Here is a 20,680-nt window from a genome sequence, read left to right on the forward strand (position 1 = left end):
AATTCATTATGAATATATTTATATTTGTGAATTACTTAATGCTTAATATTTTCATTTTTTTTTATCTTTCAGAATATCCCGACAATGTTTTGAGCATTGATTAGATCGGATGATGGAGCTGGCTTCAACCATATTCTTGTTGCTTGGAATTTGGATGTATTTTTTGATGTGGATGCTAAAAATGGACGCAAACGGGACTTGTGCGTGGCGACTTCCGTTTTGAAATAGTTTGGTTTTAACAAGTCACTCGTTATAACGCAAAGATAGTAAAGCATGAATTTGTAATACATGAATTAAACTGTGGAGATTTTTTTTATCGGGCATAGTTGTTTCTCGTTAATTTTTGGTTTTCTAAAGTGTCAAGCTACGCTTAGGAATAAACTTTTTCTAAAACTTTTAGCAGTATGTTATTTATTGTTTCCTTAATTAAATAGCCATGGACCATTTTATTTACATTTCTCAATTGGCTCCATTTTTTATTAGAAATTAAATGTGTCTCTCTTTATGATATAGTTAAATCCAATGTTTTTCAATAGGATAAGCTGTTGGACCCAAAAAATAAAAAGAAAAATAGGATAAGCTGTTGCTTAGGCTTAAACTAGTGTTGCCAAAATTTAGTGTGTTCTATTTCTAGGAAGTAACCACCGCAGTTAGCCACGTTTTTGTTGATTTACTTGAATTGGAGGACGGAAGAAGCAGCCTGTTATGATTTTAGAGTTTATCTTATTTGATGTTTTATCAATATGTTAGATTAACTAGGGAGGACGGAGCTAGACTAGATGGTTAATTAGAAGAAATCAAATAAAATTTTCTGCCTTTCAGGTCAAATAATCAAGAAACTGTCCTTATAAATAAGATCTCCTTGTAAACAATATTGGTCACCCATCTAACAATATTCGTCGAAGAGGTTCGGGCCCTAAGGCAACGAGTTTTAGGGCTTCGGGACGAGTTTTAGGACTCGAGCGTGGACAGCTGAGGAGAATCGACATGGCGATTTGCTACGGACTTACCTTTACCTTTCGGGTCGAGTTGATATGTTGATGATTGAGAAGACGCTGCAATACTTGATTGGAGCTGGAATGGTAAGTGTTGCCTAAAGAGTTTAGTAAGTTCTATGTTATGGTATAAGAAATATATATGGGGTCACTTATTTAATTAATAATTTGACAAAAATGATAATTAACTAGGTAAATCTTTTCATAAATATTAACTGATAATTTGGTAAAAATGATAACTAACGATAAATAATTTGGTAAAATAGTAAAAATAATTTATTATCACATGTTAAAATTCAATTCACTTCCAACCTCCACTTCCAACCAAGAGGTTGTGAGTTCGAGTCACCCCAAGAGCAAGGTGGGGAGTTCTTGGAGGGAGGTTTCCGAATTTCTATTGGAAACAACCTCTCTACCCAGGGTAGGGGTAAGGTTTGTGTACACACTACTCTCCCCAAATCCCACTAGTGAGATTATATTGGGTTGTTGTTGTATAAAAAATCACCGAACTTCCTTGATTTGTTATTTGACCATCTAATAAGTAATTTTTGAATTTGGAAATACTAAATTAAAATTCTGTAAGATAATCATATAAGAAGCAATTGCATGCAACTTTTTTGTGTTAAGTTTTTTTATATTATTAATAGAAGTTGTTCGTTTTGAATCCTTGCAACTTAGGATAATGGAACAGAGAAAAATCCATATTTGGGCTTCGTGTACGCATCCTTTCAAGAACGAGCCATGTTTTTGTCGCATGGCAATATGGCTAGGTTAGCCAAAGAAGACGGGGACCCCGTGCTAGCGTGCTAGCCATTGCAAACATGATGAGGAAGAAAATCACGATGCCAATGCACCTCATGTATGATGGCCGAGATCCGAATATATTTGAGCACTTCTCTGCCATATCCCAGAGGCTGGGGATTTATACAACTCGCGATTATGCTCAAATCATAGAGTTTTTTATAGCGCGATGGGAATTAGAAAAGCTTCAAGGCTTGGAGGGAGAAGCGAGGCGTGCACAGGATTTTGTGCAAAACCGACCCGATGACCGAGCCATGAAATTAGAGGCACGTCGAGTGAAGTTTAGCTGGATTTTCAACAAAGAAGTGAGTGTTTAGATGAGTTGATTACTTGATTTGTAGAAAGGTGTAAAGCCACAAAAGCTTTTTTTTTTTTCACTAGGAAAGGGGAAGCGAAATTGATTGTGGCAAATTCATCAAGGCACCCGAAAAGGTTTTGTTGGAGTTATAGTAAAGTACTTTGTTAACCAACAAAATCGTATATTTGCAATTATAAAAATTAATACCCCGGGATCAGATTACAAAATATAGGATATGCATGGCATTTTAACAAAATATGGTCTTTTCATCTATAGAAATCCAAGGTAAATTTCACAAATATAATTGTATACGGCTAAAACCGAGCCCACCCAATATTTTTATCTGACCGGGACCAGGGAGCTGCATCGAAGGTCGGCCCCGTAGTGGATCAGACTAAGGTACGAGGACAAGGTACCAAGTTCGGGATTTGAGGTACCTATCGAAATTGAGGCCAGCAGTGATTGAGACCGAATGAGACAGACATCGAGCAAGATCGAAGATAACATAATAACGGAAAGGCGAAATATCCGTGACTGGTCGAAGATCATGGCGGAAATCTCGGAACGGATCAAATCAAGAACAATTAATTAGCTAATCATAGAATTTCCTTCTGTAATTAGAGTTATACCATAAGTAGAATTCCTCTACTATATAAAGAGGAATATTAACCATTTGTAAGGGATATATTGATCTCGCATAAAAAAGACAATATAACGCTCTCTCTCTTTAGCTTATACTCTCTTGTTCATCAGCTTGCTTTATTTTTAACTGTTTTGGTATCAATAAATTCGAGGGCACCCTAGCTCGAGGGTTGAATTCCGTTTCAACTCTGGTTCGCTTTACTTTATAGTTCATTTATGTTATTAATCTTCATATTTATCAATTGGTATTAAGTGAAATCACGTGTCCTTAGAACCATATTATAAGTTTAATTGTTATCCAATTTTAAGGTTAAACAGTTTGGCGCTCACCGTGGGGCTAAGGATAATAGTGATTGCTTAATACCGATTCCGATAACACACACTGCTTTACATTTGTTCTTGTAAGAATCTTTGTTTTCAAGATAAACATGTCAAACTCACAAGCAGCGCCTACATATGTTGACAACGACCTCGGATTTCACGGGAAAAATGACAATATAGCCGCCCCAGGGATCGAGGTGCCTCGGGCTGACCTCGAGGGAACACCAATTGTAAATCCCGACGATGTCAGTTCACATGTCGCCCTAAATGCAAATTTGGGCGTTGATCCCGAAGGTAGCGTACGCAGGGAATTTCGATCAGGTAGTCGAGGTACGCAGGGCAGAGAAGATGGTGGAGTTAGCCTCCAATTGATATTCGAAATGTTACAGGCTCAACAAGCCGCTATAGCACAACTACAAAATCAGTACCGAACACCGAGTAGGATCGAACCAGAAGTCATCCACAGGACGGAGCCTGTGCCGGAAAGGTCGAACGCCAACGAATCGGGGACTAACTCTGCCATTATGAAAATGCTTGAGGAGATCACTAAACGGATTGAATCGGGAGAAAAGAAAATCGAGACAAATAACAAAAAAGTAGAGACATACAATTCCCGGGTTGACCAAATACCGGGGGCACCACCGATTCTAAAGGGTATGGATTCAAAGAAATTCGTACAGAAGCCTTTCCCTCCAAGTGCGGCACTGAAACCCATTCCGAAGAAATTTCGAATGCTAGAAATTCCTAAGTACAATGGGACTACAGACCCTAACGAGCATGTCACTTCTTATACTTGCGCAATAAAAGGGAATGACTTGGAAGACGATGAGATCGAATCTGTTCTACTGAAGAAATTTGGAGAAACTTTGTCGAAAAGAGCAATGATATGGTACCACAATGTGCTGCCTAATTCCATCTATTCCTTCGCCATGCTTGCAGACTCCTTCGTAAAGGCACATGCAGGAGCAATAAAGGTTGCGACTAGGAAGTCGGACCTTTTCAAGGTGAAACAAAAAGACAACGAAATGTTGAGGGAATTCGTATCTCGGTTCCATATGGAACACATGGAACTACCACCGGTCACAGACGATTGGGATGTTCAAGCCTTTACTCAAGGTTTGACCGAACGAAGTTCGGTGGCATCACGACAGCTAAAGCAGAATTTAATTGAATATCCAGCGGTAACCTGGGCCGATGTACATAATCGGTACCGGTCAAAGATCAGGGTTGAGGATGATCCATTGGGGACCCCTTTCGGTTCCGTTTATCCAAACAGGCCCGACGGCAGAACTCAAAGGGATATCGACAGAGAACCCCGGTCAAACAGATTGGTATCAACCATATAACGTAGATCGTAAAAGCAGTGGCCCAGGACGCAATCCCATCCGAAATGATTGAAGGAACGATCGAGGACAGATCTCTCGAGGGCTTATGAGCAAAAGTGGCTTCGATAAACATGCCGATCCCACAGAAGCACCACGATTATCAGAATACCACTTCAGCATCGACGCATCAGGTATTGTGTCAGCCATTGGGAGAATCAAAGATACTAGATGACCCAGACCCCTACAAACCAATCCATCCCAAAGAAATCCCAATCAAATATGCAAATACCATGATACACATGATCATAGAACCGAAGACTGCAGATAACTAAGGGAGAAGGTGGCCCGTCTATTCAACGAGGGTCCTCTTCGAGAATTCTTAAGCGACCGAGCTAAAAAATATTTCAGAGACAGGGATGCAAACAAGAAAACAAGCAGGAAGAACCACAACACGTGATTCACATGATCGTTGGTGGGGTCGATATTCCATAAGGGCCCGTGTCCAAACGCACTAAAGTATCAATCACCAGGGAAAAATGAACTCGAGACTATGTGTCAGAAGGCACTTTATCATTCAATGATGAGGAAGCAGAAGGGGTCTCACAACCCCACAATGATGCTTTGGTAATCTCTATCCTTATGAATAAAATTCAGGTTAAACATGCTCTAATTGATCCAGGAAGCTCTGCCAATATTATTCGATCGAGGGTCGTGGAGCAGCTCGGCCTACAAGATCAGATCGTACCCACAGCTCGTATTCTCAATGGTTTCAACATGGCGAGTGAAAAAACTAAAGGTGACATCATCCTACCAGCAAATGTAGCAGGAACTATTCAAGAAACAAAGTTCCATGTGATCGAGGGCGATATGAGATACAACGCACTGCTCGGAAGACCCTGGATTCACAACATGAGGGCAGTCCCTCAACCCTTCACCACATGCTGAAGTTCCCAACACCGGATGGAGTAAAATCGGTGTATGAGGAACATCATGCTGCCAAAAAACATTTTGCGGTCGACGAAGTAACACCAGTATCGGCGCTTTCGTCAACAAAGGGATCGGAGTCCAAAGGAAAACAAGAAGCTAAATAACAACCACAACCACCAGCGTCGACTCAGTCGGAGAAGCAGAGAAAGGACGAGGATGAGGACTACTGGATCCCTCGATCCTTCATAATCCCCGAGGATTCCGATGCCACCAAATCGACAGTCGAAGAGCTGGAGCAAGTCATACTGATCGAGCATCTACCCGATTGAAAGGTATACCTGGGTACGGGGTTAACACCCGAGATCAGGAAAAAACTCATTAAATTTCTTATCAATAAGCTTGGTCCCACCTAGATATGACAGGGATCCCGCCGGAGATCACTACACATCGAGTAAGCTTGGACCCAAAGTTACGCCCGCTAAAACAAAAGAGAAGGACATAGTTCGAGGTAAAACATGAATTCATCAAGGACGAGGTAGCCAAACTTCTCAAAATAGGATCCATTCGGGAAGTAAAATATCTCGAATGGTTAGCAAACGTAGTCGTAGTCCTTAAAAAGGGAAATAAACTTAGAATGTACGTAGACTATAAAGATTTAAACAAAGCATGTCTTAAAGACTCTTTTCCTCCGCTGAATATCGATCGCATGATCGATCCCACGTCCGACCAAGAAATCCTTATTTTTCTCGATGCCTATTCCGGGTACAATCAAATACAAATGAACCCGGAGGATCAGGAAAAGACTTCGTTCATCACTAAGCACGGTACTTATTATTATAATGTAATGCCGTTTGGACTAAAAAATGCTGGTGCCACTTATCAACTCTTAGTAAATAGAATGTTCGAAGAACAAATAGGTAAATATATGGAGGTTTATATTGGCGATATGCTAGTTAAGTCCCTGCGAGCAGATGACCATTTGACACATTTGTAGGAGACCTTCGATATACTAAGGAAATACAACATGAAACTCAACCCCAGAGAAATGTGCATTTGGGGTCAGCTCGGGCAAGTTCCTTGGGTTTATGGTATCAAATCGGGGGATCGAAATCAACCCTGATAAGATCAAGGCAATCGAAGACATCACAGTCATTGACAATGTTAAGGCCGTACAAAGATTAACAGGGTGCATAGTCGCCCTAGGACGATTCATCTCGAGGTCTTCAGATAGAAGTCACAGGTTCTTCTCACTGCTAAAAACGAAGAACAATTTTATATGGACCCCGGAATTCCAATAAGCATTGGACGAATTAAAGCGGTACCTCTCGAACCCGCCGTTGCTTCATACTTCGAAAGAGGACGAGCGACTCTACTTGTACTTAGCAGTCTCGAAAATCATGGTAAGTTGGGTCCTAGTTCGAGAAGAGCAAGGTACGCAATTTCCTGTTTACTATGTTAATCGAACTTTAGGTGAGAGCGAGACCCGGTACTCACACTTAGAAAAATTAGCGCTTGCCCTAATAAGCGCCTCTAGGAAATTAAAACCATATTTTCAGTGTCACCCGATCTGTGTGGTGACTACTTATCCCCTTCGCAATATTTTGCATAAGCCCGAACTGCCGTCGAGATTAGTGGGTACGATATCGAGTATCGACCCCGAACGGCCATCAAGTCTTAAATCTTAGCGGACTTCGTGGCCGACTTTACGCCAGCCCTCGTACCCGAGGTCGAAAAGGAACTATTATTAAAGTTACGTACATCATCGAGGGTGTGGACCCTCTTCACCGACGGCACTTTGAACGTGAAGGGGTCGGGGCTAGGCATCGTTTTGAAGCTGCCCACGGGTAATACAATTAGACAAGCTATAAAAACTTCCAAGTTAACTAACAATGAGGTCGAGTATGAGGCCATGATTGCAGGTCTCGAGGTAGCTAAAGGTTTGGTAGCATAGGTCATCGAGGCCAAATTTGACTCCCTGTTTGTGGTAAACCAAGTCAATAGAACCTTCGAGGTTCGAGAAGATCGAATGCAAAGGTACTTGTGTGAGCACTTGATTTTTGCCCGACTAAAATATTCCTACAAATATTCACAAATAGAGTTTTTCTTAATTGTTTTAGTTTTTACAGAATTTGTAGGAATTTTGGTTAATTGTTGCTTGCATTTAGTTGCACATTTAATATTATAAAATCATGAGAAAAATACCAAAATGTCTAAAGTATTTCATGCATAACATTTTAGGTCTTTTTATATTTTAGCTTTTAATTGCAAATTAGTAATTTTTCTTTCATTAGTTTAAATTAATTAATTATTTAAATGGTAAAATATCTAACTAAGTTTATTTCTAAAAATTATATTCATTTAGGACTTAATTTAGGTTTTTAATTAATTTTATTAGGATTTAAAATCAAGAAAAAAACAAAAAAGAAGAAGAAGAAAGTCAATGATTTTTATATCTATTAGGTTATTGCTATTAATCAGACTTGGAGGCCCATACCTAGTTTGGTTACTAAATGTAAAATACAAAAGTCTTGGAGGGTAGTTTAGGATAGGAGTTTTAAGAAATTTGAGGAAGCTTATAGAATAGGGACAACTGACCCAATTTTGTTAAGAAAACAAAAGATGCTGAAATAGATATAATCTGATAAGAGGGACAGCTGTAAAAAATTAGTTAGGAAAGATTCTTTTTCCCCTTAATTTTAGGGAGTGCACATGGGAGGGGGCTCAAAGGAATTTTCCCCATAAAAGAGACATTCTCTCTTCATTTTGGGAGGTGGGGGTGGGGGGGATCTAAAAAAAGGAGAACACCAGAGACGGACGACGGAGAGCTAAGAAAGGCAACGAATTCTCATCTTCTTCTCCTCAAGAACCGACCCCCACCCTTGAAAAACAAAACCTAGCAGCTACGTCTTCATTCTCTGAATTTACAAAAAAAAACACGCATAAAAAATATGCTGTTTTTTAATTTTTGTTCAAGTTTAAAAAAATATAGAAACAAAGATACCTTTGTTCTTCATTTGTCATCTTGATTTTATGAAAATCATGGATTGTGTTTAATCAAGCTGAGGTCCTTTCAAGTTGTTCATCGCTGCTATTGTTTGGCTAAGAGCTGAGCTCCAAATTGTAGTTACTGCTTCTCCTTCAGAGTCAAAGACCCATTTTCTCTCATTTGTTTGTTGTGGCCAGTTCCCTTGGGAATTCATTTTTGTGTTGAATCAAATATTGGAGAAGGCTTCATCTGAATTTCTTTTAAAGGTGCCATTTCTCACTTTGATTTCCTACTGTTTCGTTGGATTAAATAATTCATGAACTTTCCTATTCCTTATTATGATTACTGGTTAGTTTTCCCTCTGTCCGTACTTATATATATATATATATATATATATATATATATATATTGTTTTGCATGTATATGTGAGTGTCGCTTTATTTACCTATATTATGTTGTTGTTGGAAGATTCTTCTTGACTTTGAGCATTTGAATGGTATTAGTCAAATTTTGTTTGTTTAATGAAGTAAGGTTGAGTGATCAAATATATTTTGTTGCCTAATGTGAATATAATGGTTTGGATTGGTCCGAAATAAAATCCAACCAGCTTCGGTCAAGTTTGAGAGTCATCATGTATGAACGCCTAAAAACTTACTGGAAGTTATCATATTAAGTTGGTGTAGGAATTAAAGTTTGGGAGATTCTTTGTAATATGAATAGCATTGTGATAATCACCCAAATTGTTGCCACAATGACTTTATAAATAACTTGATTATTCATAGTTAGGTTTCATTCTTTGGAGTGTCTTATTTGTATTTTAAATTTGCAAACATGCTGCTGGACTGAAAGAGATTATGGTTCCGACATTGCTATGTTTTGAGTATGATGATTCCATTCGTTATTTCCTAAATGACGTCTCCTGCGCGAAATGAAAGTCCACGTCCTTTTGAGTATTCCGCAAAAATTGTCAACCATTTCAAATGGTAAAGCTAAGGAGATAAATTTTTGGCTAATTTCCTTGCTTTCCTCTGTTCAAATTTATTACTTGATCCACATTAAATTCCATAATCTATGCCCTTTCACAACAACCTCAAATTTAGGGAATTCTTTTAAAATTATTAACACTCGTAGTTTGTTATAGGCGCGATTAATAAATCATTGTGGTCATGGGTACGGTTCACGTGGCATGGTCACAATACATAATTCCCAATTCGAGTGTGCATTTCATGTGACCCGACTATAACTTTGAATAATAATAAAAATAAGCATGTCGTCAATCGCGGGTGCATTTCATGTGGCGCAGTTTGCGACGTGTGCCAAAACGACAAGTGTACGACATCGTGACTTGTTCCAGAAATAATTTCATAAATAATTAAAAGCGGTCTAGAAGATAAAAATGCACACTAGATTTTTTTTAAAATATGTATTAAATCAGATAATTAGGCCAATTATTAATAGTTGAGCGACCGTGCTAAAACCACGGAACTCGGGAGTGCCTCACACCTTCTCCCGGGTTAACAGAATTTCTTACCCGGTCTTCTGTGTTCGCAGACCATAAATAGAGTCAAATTTCCTCGATTTGGGATTTAAAATAAACCGTTGACTTGGGACACCATAACTTATTCCAAGTGGCGACTCTGATTTTAATAAATAATTTTATTTTGATTAATGTCACTTTAATTGGAAAAACTCCCTTATCCCTTATTCCTCCTCGGAAAAAAGGAGGTGTGACAGCTCTGGCGACTCTGCTGGGGATCGAACCCAGAATCTCTGGTTCAGGGTTTAGAATTCGAGCTTAGAATAACTGTTATACTTGGTTTTTGTCTATTATCTGATTTTTACGTGTTTGAGCCTAATGTGCTAAATGCCGCTTTTTACCGCTTTGATATTGTTTGAACTGTATATAAATTGCTACGAAACCCTCCTTCTCTCTGAGTCTTCTAAATCTTCTGGGGAGCGTGCGCTTCGCGTGGTTTCTTTTCTATTAGAGTCATATCCTAATTTTAGAACGAGGTTCAGACAAGTTGCAAAGTCGGTGAAGCTTCTATATTCCCGGTACGCTGCCCCCTCTCGTGCCCCCCGGCTTGAGTTGTCCGCTCGGGTAAGCCAGGTCTAGAACAATACACCCAGAATTTAAAACTTAGAATAACACAGCCTCATGCCGGATCCCTAGTAGGTACGTTTGCTTGCATCACGTGCATTTGACTTAGGGGACTCAACATAGGGGTTGGGTCCGTCTAGGATAGGTGCACCCGAAAATCAAAAGACCATCCTGATGCATTCTTTACGTGCTACTTGTGCATTAATTTGCTTGACTTGTATGTTGACCGGTTTCTAGATTAAGGAAAGAAAATTAAGAAAAAAAGAACAAGAAAAACCAAGAGTGAGGTAGGATAGAAAAATGTCCGGTTTTGATAATCCCGATATTCAAAAATCTCGTTACTCTGCCAAAATTTCAAAAAAAGAGAGAATTATTTCAAAACAAATCATATTTTTCTGTGCATCAAAATTGACCGAACTACGCGGGTTTAATTCTCACCGGATGTGAGATACGTAGGCAACCCTCATCGGGTCCGGCCCCATTTTTGCAAAAATAACCAGAAAATATGAAAATGCATCATTTTGTCATAAATAAATTTAGGGGATGTTACTTTCTGTCCAAATAGCCAGAAACGTCCCGACGGGACGCAAGAAGTTTGTTTCACCAGAATAGCCACCTATGGCCCTTTTCCTAATTTTGGCCACTTAGCAAGCACAGCTTTAAAATCTTCATTTCTGAAGGGCTGAAGGGCCGTATTTGCAAAGGTGGCCTTGAGTTGTTTGAGTTTTATTTTGCACAAATAATATTTCTTTTGGGGTCAAAAATTAAAAAAAATAATCAAAAATCACTTGTTTTTAACCAGTCGCCTTAAATAAAATGTGCAGGATGAGAACTGTTGAAAATATACCTTTTCGAGTCGTAGACGAGATTCCACTAGGACTCCATATGTGGTGGAACGACTTGGGGGAGGTCAGCAAGCGTTCTGTGACAAAGGCTTTAGGTGGGCTCACTGGTCTTCTGGAAATTAAACCAAGGGTTGATATAATCGAAGCTTTGATACCGTTTTGGGACCCGACACAATGTTTTCCACTTCTCTGATTTCGAGTTGACCCCTACACTAGAGAAAATAGCAGGTTATGCTGGTTTCGAAGGGAAGCTAAGGAATCAATATCCAGTAGCACCAAGAACTGTAACCCCTCATAAGTTTTTGGACCTCTTGAGTATTAGCCGGCAGGTTAAAGATAAAAATTTAGCCGGAGGATTCTGCACATTCCGTTTCTTATACAGCCGGTATGGGGACCCCCACAGATTTGAGGCTCCGGACACTGGTTTGAATCATCAGGGAAATAAAGACAAATGGGAAGCACATAGGGGTTTGGCCTTTGTGGTGGCATTTTTAGGCACTCTGATATGCCCAAGGAGTGACAGACATATAGAATTGGGGCTCGCAGGAGTGGCCGACTTTATGATCAAAAAGGCCAATGGCACTATCATACCAATGATTCTCGCAGAAATTTACCGAGCTTTAACCGCTTGTCGAGCCGGGACAAAGTTTTTTAAGGCTTGCAACTTGCTTTTACAAATGTGGTTGGTAGAACATCTTTGTCATCGCCCAGGTTACATGAACTACAGTCTGACCGGACTCAATTGCATCGAAGAATATGAAAATCGAGTAAACGATCATGAGTTGCCAGAAGGTACTGAGGAATGGTTCGCATATTTGGGTTCTTTAAATGCAAATCGAATTGAGTGGACTTTCGGTTGGCTCCCGGTCGATGAAGTTATTTACATGTCCGCCGGAGTGTGCTTTCTTTTATTAATGGGTCTTCGGAGTATTCAGCCATATGCCCTGCATCGGGTCCTACGCCAATTGGGCAGATACCAAACAGTCCCCTATGACGAAGATTTGAGTCCACAGGTTATTGAACTATGCCCAAAATCCACATTTCCAGAAGAAAGGGTTCGTCAGATTTGGCACCAATGTAGGTTCTTGGAACCACAGACTCAAGTACGAGATTTGTCCATGAGTGAAGTAGGATCCAACTACGCCATATGGTATGGTAAAAGAAGTCGGGTCGATCAAGAGCCAGAATAGCCCGTCAAAAGGCCCCATGTCCAATAATTCATCGATGGAGCACGAGAGCAATGGGTTTGGTTAGCTAAAGAAAAGAAATACCGGACTACTATAAACAAACTAGAAGAACAAATTAAAAAAATCAAATTTGATAGTAGTTTGCAGGCAGCTAAAGATGAAGGGGAAAAGAAGAGGTTGGCTAGGGAAAATGAAGCCCTTCGAGCCCAAATCCAGAGAATGAAAATAGCCGCCGAGACACCGGTAAGAAGTGAGAGAGATGAGAAAATTATAACCAACCTAAGGCGGAAAGTGCATGATTATGGTTTTGACTTGACAAAGGCCGAAAAGGACTCGTTAAATGCTCAAGCAAAGTTGGCCAAAAGTGCAGAAGAACATGCTAGATTAGCCCACCAGTTGAAGCAGAAATATGACAAAGAAGTAGCACTTTTACAGAAAAAGCTGGTTGCCCTGGAAAATGAAATGGTCAAGCAAATAAAGGATTTCAAGACAAAAAGAGAGCATTGCTATGCATTGATTTACCAACTACAAGAAAGCCTGCAACAGTTACAAGACCAAAACAACACAGATACACAAGTGTTAAAGGCTCGGGCCCAGCAGATTGGACGTTTGCTTCAAGAAAAGGGTGTCATCAGAATGAGGATTAAAGAGATAGCTGATTATGTTGTAATGAAATGCCATGAATGTGAAGACATGACCAAGTCTATGTTTTTTGCTTCTGTAATGACATTCGTTCGACAGGTGATGGTTGACCTAGACCACCTTCAAGAAGATATTGCCCGTAGGCCCGTGCGGAGACCGACTGATGTCCCGCAAGCCCCCGGAGTACCAGTGGAGGCTCTTATGTATTTTTGATTTTTTTTATTTAGTTTTTGAGTCTGTATTTTACTTTCCTCGAGTTTTGTTCATCCTTGTCAAGGCTGCTTATTGCTTTATTTCAAGTCTGTAGATTTTTCTTTTGTAGTCATCACTACTTTTAAGTCCTTGTAATAGAAAATCCAAAAAGATGTCTTTTATTAATGAAATATTGAAAAAAAATTCATTTTGCATTTATTTCCCTGAACTACGTAATGATCTGATTCATGCGGCGTCATAATACGTAGGCAATCCCCATAGGATTCGATCATAGTCTTAAAAGAAAATAGAGAAAAGAAAACCAAAAAAAAAGAGAGAGAGGAAAATAAAAAAGGAGGGAAGAAAGAAAAGAGGGGCCAAACAAAAGAAAAAAAAAGAGAATGAGAATTAAAAGAGCAAAACACAGCAAAGGGAGAGAGGAAAAAATCAGGATTCAAAATTTGGGAAAAGAGCCGGGATGAAGCACATAAGCCGTCGCAAAGCATTTAGACACGTTTAACTGCTCAGGTGCATTGCATCCCCAATATGCGATTCCCTATCTGTTAAATGCTTCAAAACTGACCAAGTTATTGTGTGTGCATAATAAGACAGGTTCTGTTTAGGTGGTTAGTTTGTTGGCATCCTGGCAAGTCACACCTATAATACCAGATCAAAGCACAAGGCAGTCATGACTAGCAAAGAGTCGGACATGGGTGTTGTTGACCCGCCGAGGGAGATTGTAGAATCAGAGTCTGAATTGAAAGAGGAGGTCCACAGGTTGAAGCATCAAATGGCTGAAATGTATCAAGCCTGGATCAGGGGACATCCTCCATCTTCATTTCCCGCTAACTACACAGAAAATCCCGATTTCATCCCACCACTGGCACAAGCCCAGAATCCCACTACCGTTGATCTTTCCCCTCAGCATGCACCGGGCTTTACCCCTTTCCACCACTACCCCGGCACCTCGTCCCAAACTTTCCATGCTCCACCAGCCAAAACAACCGCATACCTGGCTCCGACATCTGCTCCTATTTTCGTAGCCCCTCCGTGAGCTACCCTCCATCGATCTTCTAGTGAACCCGCGTTCCAAGCTCCAGATACCCAATATTATGCTCCGGAACCAACTTTCAAAGTCACGGATCCTTATTCCTACACCCCTCACTTTGAACCTCCTGTTGAAATTGAGAAACCATCCTGTAACGTGGAGCAGGATGAGATATTCAGGAAAGTGAAGAGTCTAAAACAATCTTTGAAGAACATGCAAGGGATAGGAAGCCAAGTAAGTGTGGCTTACAAGGATTTATGCTTATTCCCTGATGTCCAACTGCCCGCTGGGTTCAAGATGCCCAAGTTTGACCTGTACGATGGACATGGAGATCCCGTGGCCCATTTGAGAGGCTTTTGCAGCAAGATGAGAGGCGCCGGTGGGAAAGACGAATTATTAATGGCGTATTTCAGTCAGAGTCTGAGTGGGGCGGCTTTGGAATGGTACACCCGCCAAGACGCTAGCAGGTGGTACATATGGGACGACTTGGCTCAGGCCTTTGCTCAGCATTTTCAGTACAATATAGACATTGTCCCGGATCGCCTATCTTTGACCAAGATAGAGAAGAAGCCCGGTGAGAGCTTTAGGGAATATGGTTTCAGATGGAGAGAACAAGCTGCACGGGTCAATCCTCCAATGGAAGAAGATGAGATGGTCGAGTACTTTCTTCAAGCCTTAGAACCTACTTACTTTGGCCATTTGATCTCAGCCATAGGTAAGTCCTTCAACGATGTGGTAAAAATGGGAGGAATGGTGGAAGAGGGACTCAAGTCAAGCAAGATCATGAGTTATTCCACCATAAAAGCAACCACACAGGCAATTCAAAGTGGCACCGGAAGCCTATTAGGCAAAAAGAAGAAAGATGATGTCGCTATGTTTGTCTCTGGATCAGGGCGTGGCCCAAGGGGTTCGCCTCACCAGTACACCCAACCTCGCCCCCAACCTCAAGCCTACACCCAAGCTCCATATAATCCATACCCACATTATTTCCCACCTCAAGACCCTCAATATTCAGTCAGACCACCCCAATACCATGTTCACCATGCACAGTCATATGCGCAACCCCCTCCTTACCCGCAATGGCGTGCTCCAACTCCACAAAATCCTTATCTACCCCCACAACCATACCGAAACCCTACTGGTCCAAGCTTTCAATCGACGCTAGATTATAGAAAAGAGAGGCAGCAGCGGAAAGAAACCTTCACCCCTCTCGGAGAGTCGTATACCAGTTTGTTTCAAAGGTTGAGGCAGTTGGACGTTTTGAGGCCGATTGAGCCAAAGACACCAAATCCACCTCCAAGGAACCTTGATTATTCCCTCAGATGCGCATATTGTTCTGATGCCCCAGGGCGCGACATAGTGAAGTGTTGGCATTTGAAGAGGGTGATCCAAGAGCTTATTGATACAAATCAAATTGTGGTCCAGAACCCGGAGGCACCAAACATCAACCAAAATCCTTTGCCGGCCCATGCAAAGACATATATGATTGAGATAGTTCATAAGGATGGGGAGCCCAAGAATTCTTCCAAGTCTGTCATGATGATCCGGGCTAGCGAAAGTAATCCAGTTAAAGCTCCAGATTCTGCAAAAGCAATGCCCTTGACAGTTGAAGGGGTGTCGGAGAAGCTAAGCACGCTCAATGTGAAGCCATCTGTATTGGTTGTGAAAGGGCCTCCGATTGATATTGAAGCGAACCAGGAAAAGCAAAAAGTGATCGTACCAAGGGTCCCGGGAAAGCCTGTCATAATCGTGGAAGGGGCTTGTATTACCCCTGTTATTATTAAGCCAGTGACCCAGTTACCAATGGTTGACACAAAGGCCGTCCCGTGGAATTACAATCAGGTGATAGTAACATATAAAGGGAAAGAAGTAGAGGAAGAAGTCAATGAAACCGGAGGACTGACTCGTTCTGGGAGATGTTTTACCCCAGAAGAACTGAGGAAAGCCAAGCCATTCAAGGATGGCCACATCCCAGTAAAGAAGCCGGTCACCGAAGAAGAGGCTGAAGAGTTCCTGAAAAAGATGGAAATGCAAGACTATTCCATTGTAGAGCAGTTAAGGAAAACACCAGCTCAGATCTCTCTTTTGTCTTTGCTGATACATTCAGATGAACACCGCAAAACTCTGATGAAGATTTTGAATGAGGCCCATGTTCCTGATAAGATCACGGTAAACCACTTGGAAAAGATTGCTAACAAGATTTTCGAAGCAAACAGGATCACTTTCTCAGATGATGAACTTCCTATGGAGGGTACAGAGTACAACCGAGCTCTTTATCTCACAGTGAAATGCGAGGATTCTGCTGTCTCTAGGGTACTGGCTGATAACGGTTCTAGTGCAAATATTTGCCCTCTGTCCACTTTGCAAAAGTTGAAGATCGGCACTGAAAGGATCCACATGAACAATGTATGTGTTAGAGGCTTTGATGGAGGAGGGAAAGATTCTGTTGGTGATATAATGCTCGAATTATCAATATGGCCAGTTGAGTTCACTATGGAGTTCGAAGTGCTAGATGTGGTTGTCTCCTATAACTTGTTGTTGGGCAGGCCCTGGATACATGCTGCCAAGGCAATCCCCTCTTCTCTGTATCAAATGGTGAAGTTTGAATGGGATAGGCAGGAAATAGCTGTGCACGGTGATGAGAAATTATCTGCTTACAATGACACAATTGTTCCATTTATTGAAATTGAAGATGATAAAGGGCCTTGGGTTTACCAAACATTCGAAACAATGTCTGTCGAGAAGATTCCTGAAGGAGAATGCATTCCAGGTCCGAAGCTACCATCCGTGTCCGTCATGGTAGAAAATGAAATGTTGAAGAATGGTTTTATGCCGGGTAAAGGCCTGGGTTCATCTCTGCAGGGTATTGCACATCCGGTGTGTCCACGTGAAAGTTTCGGTACATTTGGTTTGGGATTCACACTCACAGGGAAGGACATGAAAAAGGCTAAAAATTTGAAAAGAAAGGCATGGTCACTTCCTAAGCATGTTCCACATATCTCCAAGTCTTTTGTCAAGCCAGGGGTCGCAAAACGCCCAATATCAGTGGTCCCAAAACCTGTGGTCAACTTTGATGAAGAGCTGATCAAGAGGTTCCGGAGTTTGTTTGATGAGGTTAACATGGTGGAAATCAGGGAAGGTTCCAGTAATGCCGATGTGCAGCTCGTTGGGCCAAATGTGAAGCTTAGCAATGGGAAAGCTACTCCTCTCCCCACCCGGAAGGAGTTTTGGTAGTTTTCTTTGTTTTCCTTTCTGTTATCTGGGTTATTCCAGGGTTGTAATCCAGATTTTTTATTTTTTGCTTGTTTTAATGTACAAACCCTTCTATCCTTTTATTTTCAATGAAATACAATTTCCCGTTTTCCATTATTCCTGATAGTGTTTCATTTTTGTTTTGTTTCCTTTTTCTGTACAGTTCTTTTTATGCTGGTTTCAATGGCATGACATGCATGAGGAATTTTCAGCCAAATCTTAAAAGCCAATCTAATTCCGAAACAACAATCCAAGAAGTAGAGTGTGATGATGAAACAGAATATGATGAAGAAGCAGCATTTCAGGAAATCAGTAGAGAACTAAATCACTTTGAAGAAAAACCCAAGCCTAATCTGAATGAAACTGAAGCAATCAATTTAGGAGATCAAGATAATATTAGGGAAACCAAGATAAGTGTGCATCTGGAACCACAAATCAAGGAAGAAATAATCAAAGCACTATTTGAATATAAAGATGTTTTTGCATGGTCGTATGACGACATGCCGGGTTTGAGCACTGACTTGGTAGTTCATAAATTGCCAACTGTCATGAGTGTGAAGATCAAAGAAGAAATCACAAAGCAGCTTGATGCAAAGGTCATTCGGGTCACTCGATATCCCACTTGGTTAGCTAATGTCGTGCCAGTACCAAAGAAGGATGGTAAGACCAGGGTCTGTGTCGATTATCGTGATCTCAATAAGGCAAGTCCAAAAGATAACTTTTCATTGCCGAACATCAATATTCTGATCGACAATTGTGCCAAGCATGAGATTAGGTCTTTTGTGGATTGCTACGCGGGATATCACCAGATCCTGATGGATGAGGGAGATGCAGAAAAGACAGCATTCATCACACCATGGGGGACATACTGCTACCGGGTAATGCCATTTGGTTTGAAGAATGCTGGGGCAACTTACATGAGGGCAATGACTACCATATTTCATGACATGATACACAAGGAAATTGAGGTTTATGTAGATGATGTGATCATAAAGTAAAAGAAGCAGTCCGACCATGTTGGAGACTTGAGAAAGTTTTTCCAAAGGCTCCGCAGGTACAACCTCAAGCTCAATCCGGCAAAATGTGCATTTGGTGTCCCGTCCGGGAAACTGTTGGGATTCATAGTCAGTCGATGCGCTATTGAGTTGGACCCATCAAAGATCAAAGCCATCTAAGAATTACCACCGCCGAAGAACAAAACCGAGGAAATGAGCCTTCTCGGAAGGTTAAACTACATCAGAAGGTTTATTGCTCAACTCACGACAACTTGTGAGCCCATCTTTAAGTTGCTGAAGAAGAATGCTGCGGTTAAGTGGACTGATGAGTGTCAGAAAGAATTTGATAAAATCAAAAGTTACCTGTCAAACCCACCTGTGATGGTCCCGCCAGAACCTGGGAGACCTTTAATTCTCTATTTGACGGTATTGGATAATTCTTTCGGTTGTGTGTTGGGTCAACACGACATCACAGGCAAGAAAGAGCGAGCCATTTATTATCTCAGCAAGAAGTTCACTCCTTATGAGGTTAAGTATACTCTTATTGAAAGGACATATTGCGCCCTGACTTGGGTGGCACAAAAGTTGAAGCATTATCTGTCATTCTACACTACTTACCTCATTTCTCGCATAGATCCTCTAAAGTATATCTTTCAGAAGCCTATGCCCACAGGAAGATTGGCAAAGTGGCAAATTTTACTCACAGAGTTTGACATCATCTATGTGACTCGGACCGCGATGAAAGCCCAAGCCCTGGCCGATCACTTGGCCGAGAATCTGGTGGATGAAGAATATGAGCCACTGAAGACTTATTTTCCTGATGAAGAAGTGATGTATGGTGACGAGGCTGGTCATGATGAAAAGCCAGGTTGGAAACTCTCCTTTGATGGAGCTGCTAATATGAAAGGTGTCGGAATAGGGCTGTACTCATTTCTAAAACAAGGCATCACTACCCCGTAACAGCTCAGCTTCGATTTTATTGCACTAACAACATGGCTGAATACGAGGCATGCTTTCTGGGTTTGAGGCTAGCTATAGACATGGGAATTCAAGAAATATTAGTTTTGGGAGATTAAGATTTGTTGGTTCACCAGATTCAGGGAGAATGGGAGACTCGAGATTTGAAGCTCATACCGTATCGACAATGTCTGCATGATCTTCGTCAACGATTCAGGTCGGTAGAATTCAGGCATATTCCCAGGATTCACAATGAGATTGCCGATGCCTTGGCTACTTTGGCGTCAATGCTACACCATCAGGATAAGACTTATGTCGACCCTCTGCATATCCAAATCTGTGATCAGCATGCCTATTGCAATGTGGTTGAGGAGGAACCTGATGGTGAGCCTTGGTTCCATGATGTCAAGGAATACATCAAATCGGGGGTATATCTGGTACATGCCACTGGTGATCAAAAGAGAACCATTCGACGTCTGGCTAGTGGATTTTTCTTAAGTGGGGGAATATTGTACAAGAGAACTCCAGATCTAGGATTACTAAGGTGTATAGATGCTAAACAAGCTTCGACTATCATGGCCGAAGTGCATTCCGGAGTTTGCGGGCCGCATATGAGTGGGTATGTCCTGGCAAAGAAGATTCTTCGAGCAGGTTATTATTGGCTCACCATGGAACGAGATTGCATCAGCTTCGTTTGCAAATGTCATCAATGCCAGGTGCACGGTGATTTGATTCATTCCCCGCCATCTGAGTTGCACACAATGTTTGCACCTTGGCCCTTCGTTGTTTGGGGCATGGATGTCATTGGACCAATTGAGCCGGCAACGTCAAACGGGCATAGGTTTATTCTGGTGGCCATTGATTACTTTACCAAGTGGGTCGAAGCTTTAACTTTCAAGTCCATGACCAAGAAGGCGGTGGTAGATTTTGTTCATTCAAACATCATTTGCCGGTTCGGAATTCCCAAGGTAATCATCACAGATAATGCTGCTAACCTCAGCAGTCATTTGATGAAAGAGGTATGCCAACAGTTCAAGATTATGCATCGAAACTCCACTCCATATCGTCCTAAGGCAAACAGAGCTGTTGAGGCTGCTAACAAGAACATAAAGAAGATACTTCGTAAGATGGTGCAAGGTTCCAGGCAATGGCATGAAAAGTTACCT

The 20,680-nt window shown here is 41.2% G+C and overlaps 1 protein-coding gene and 1 long non-coding RNA gene across 2 annotated transcripts; both read left to right on the plus strand.

Annotated features, from left to right (window-relative positions):
• The first annotated feature begins 876 nt into the window (after positions 1-876).
• LOC108949154 (uncharacterized) lies at positions 877-2,829 on the plus strand. The gene is made up of 2 exons (XR_001973942.3): positions 877-1,082; positions 1,674-2,829. It is a non-coding gene; the product is annotated as an uncharacterized lncRNA (long non-coding RNA).
• Positions 2,830-8,068: 5,239 nt separating this feature from the next.
• On the plus strand, positions 8,069-17,710 carry LOC138893392 (uncharacterized). The gene is made up of 2 exons (XM_070177663.1): positions 8,069-8,561; positions 11,221-17,710. The coding sequence occupies exon 2, from the start codon at positions 14,524-14,526 to the stop codon at positions 17,542-17,544; it is 3,021 nt and encodes a 1,006-aa protein (XP_070033764.1). The 5' UTR covers positions 8,069-8,561; positions 11,221-14,523; the 3' UTR covers positions 17,545-17,710.
• The last annotated feature ends 2,970 nt before the right edge of the window (positions 17,711-20,680 follow it).

Source organism: Nicotiana tomentosiformis, chromosome 6 (assembly GCF_000390325.3).
Source record: "Nicotiana tomentosiformis chromosome 6, ASM39032v3, whole genome shotgun sequence".
NCBI lineage: Eukaryota > Viridiplantae > Streptophyta > Magnoliopsida > Solanales > Solanaceae > Nicotiana > Nicotiana tomentosiformis.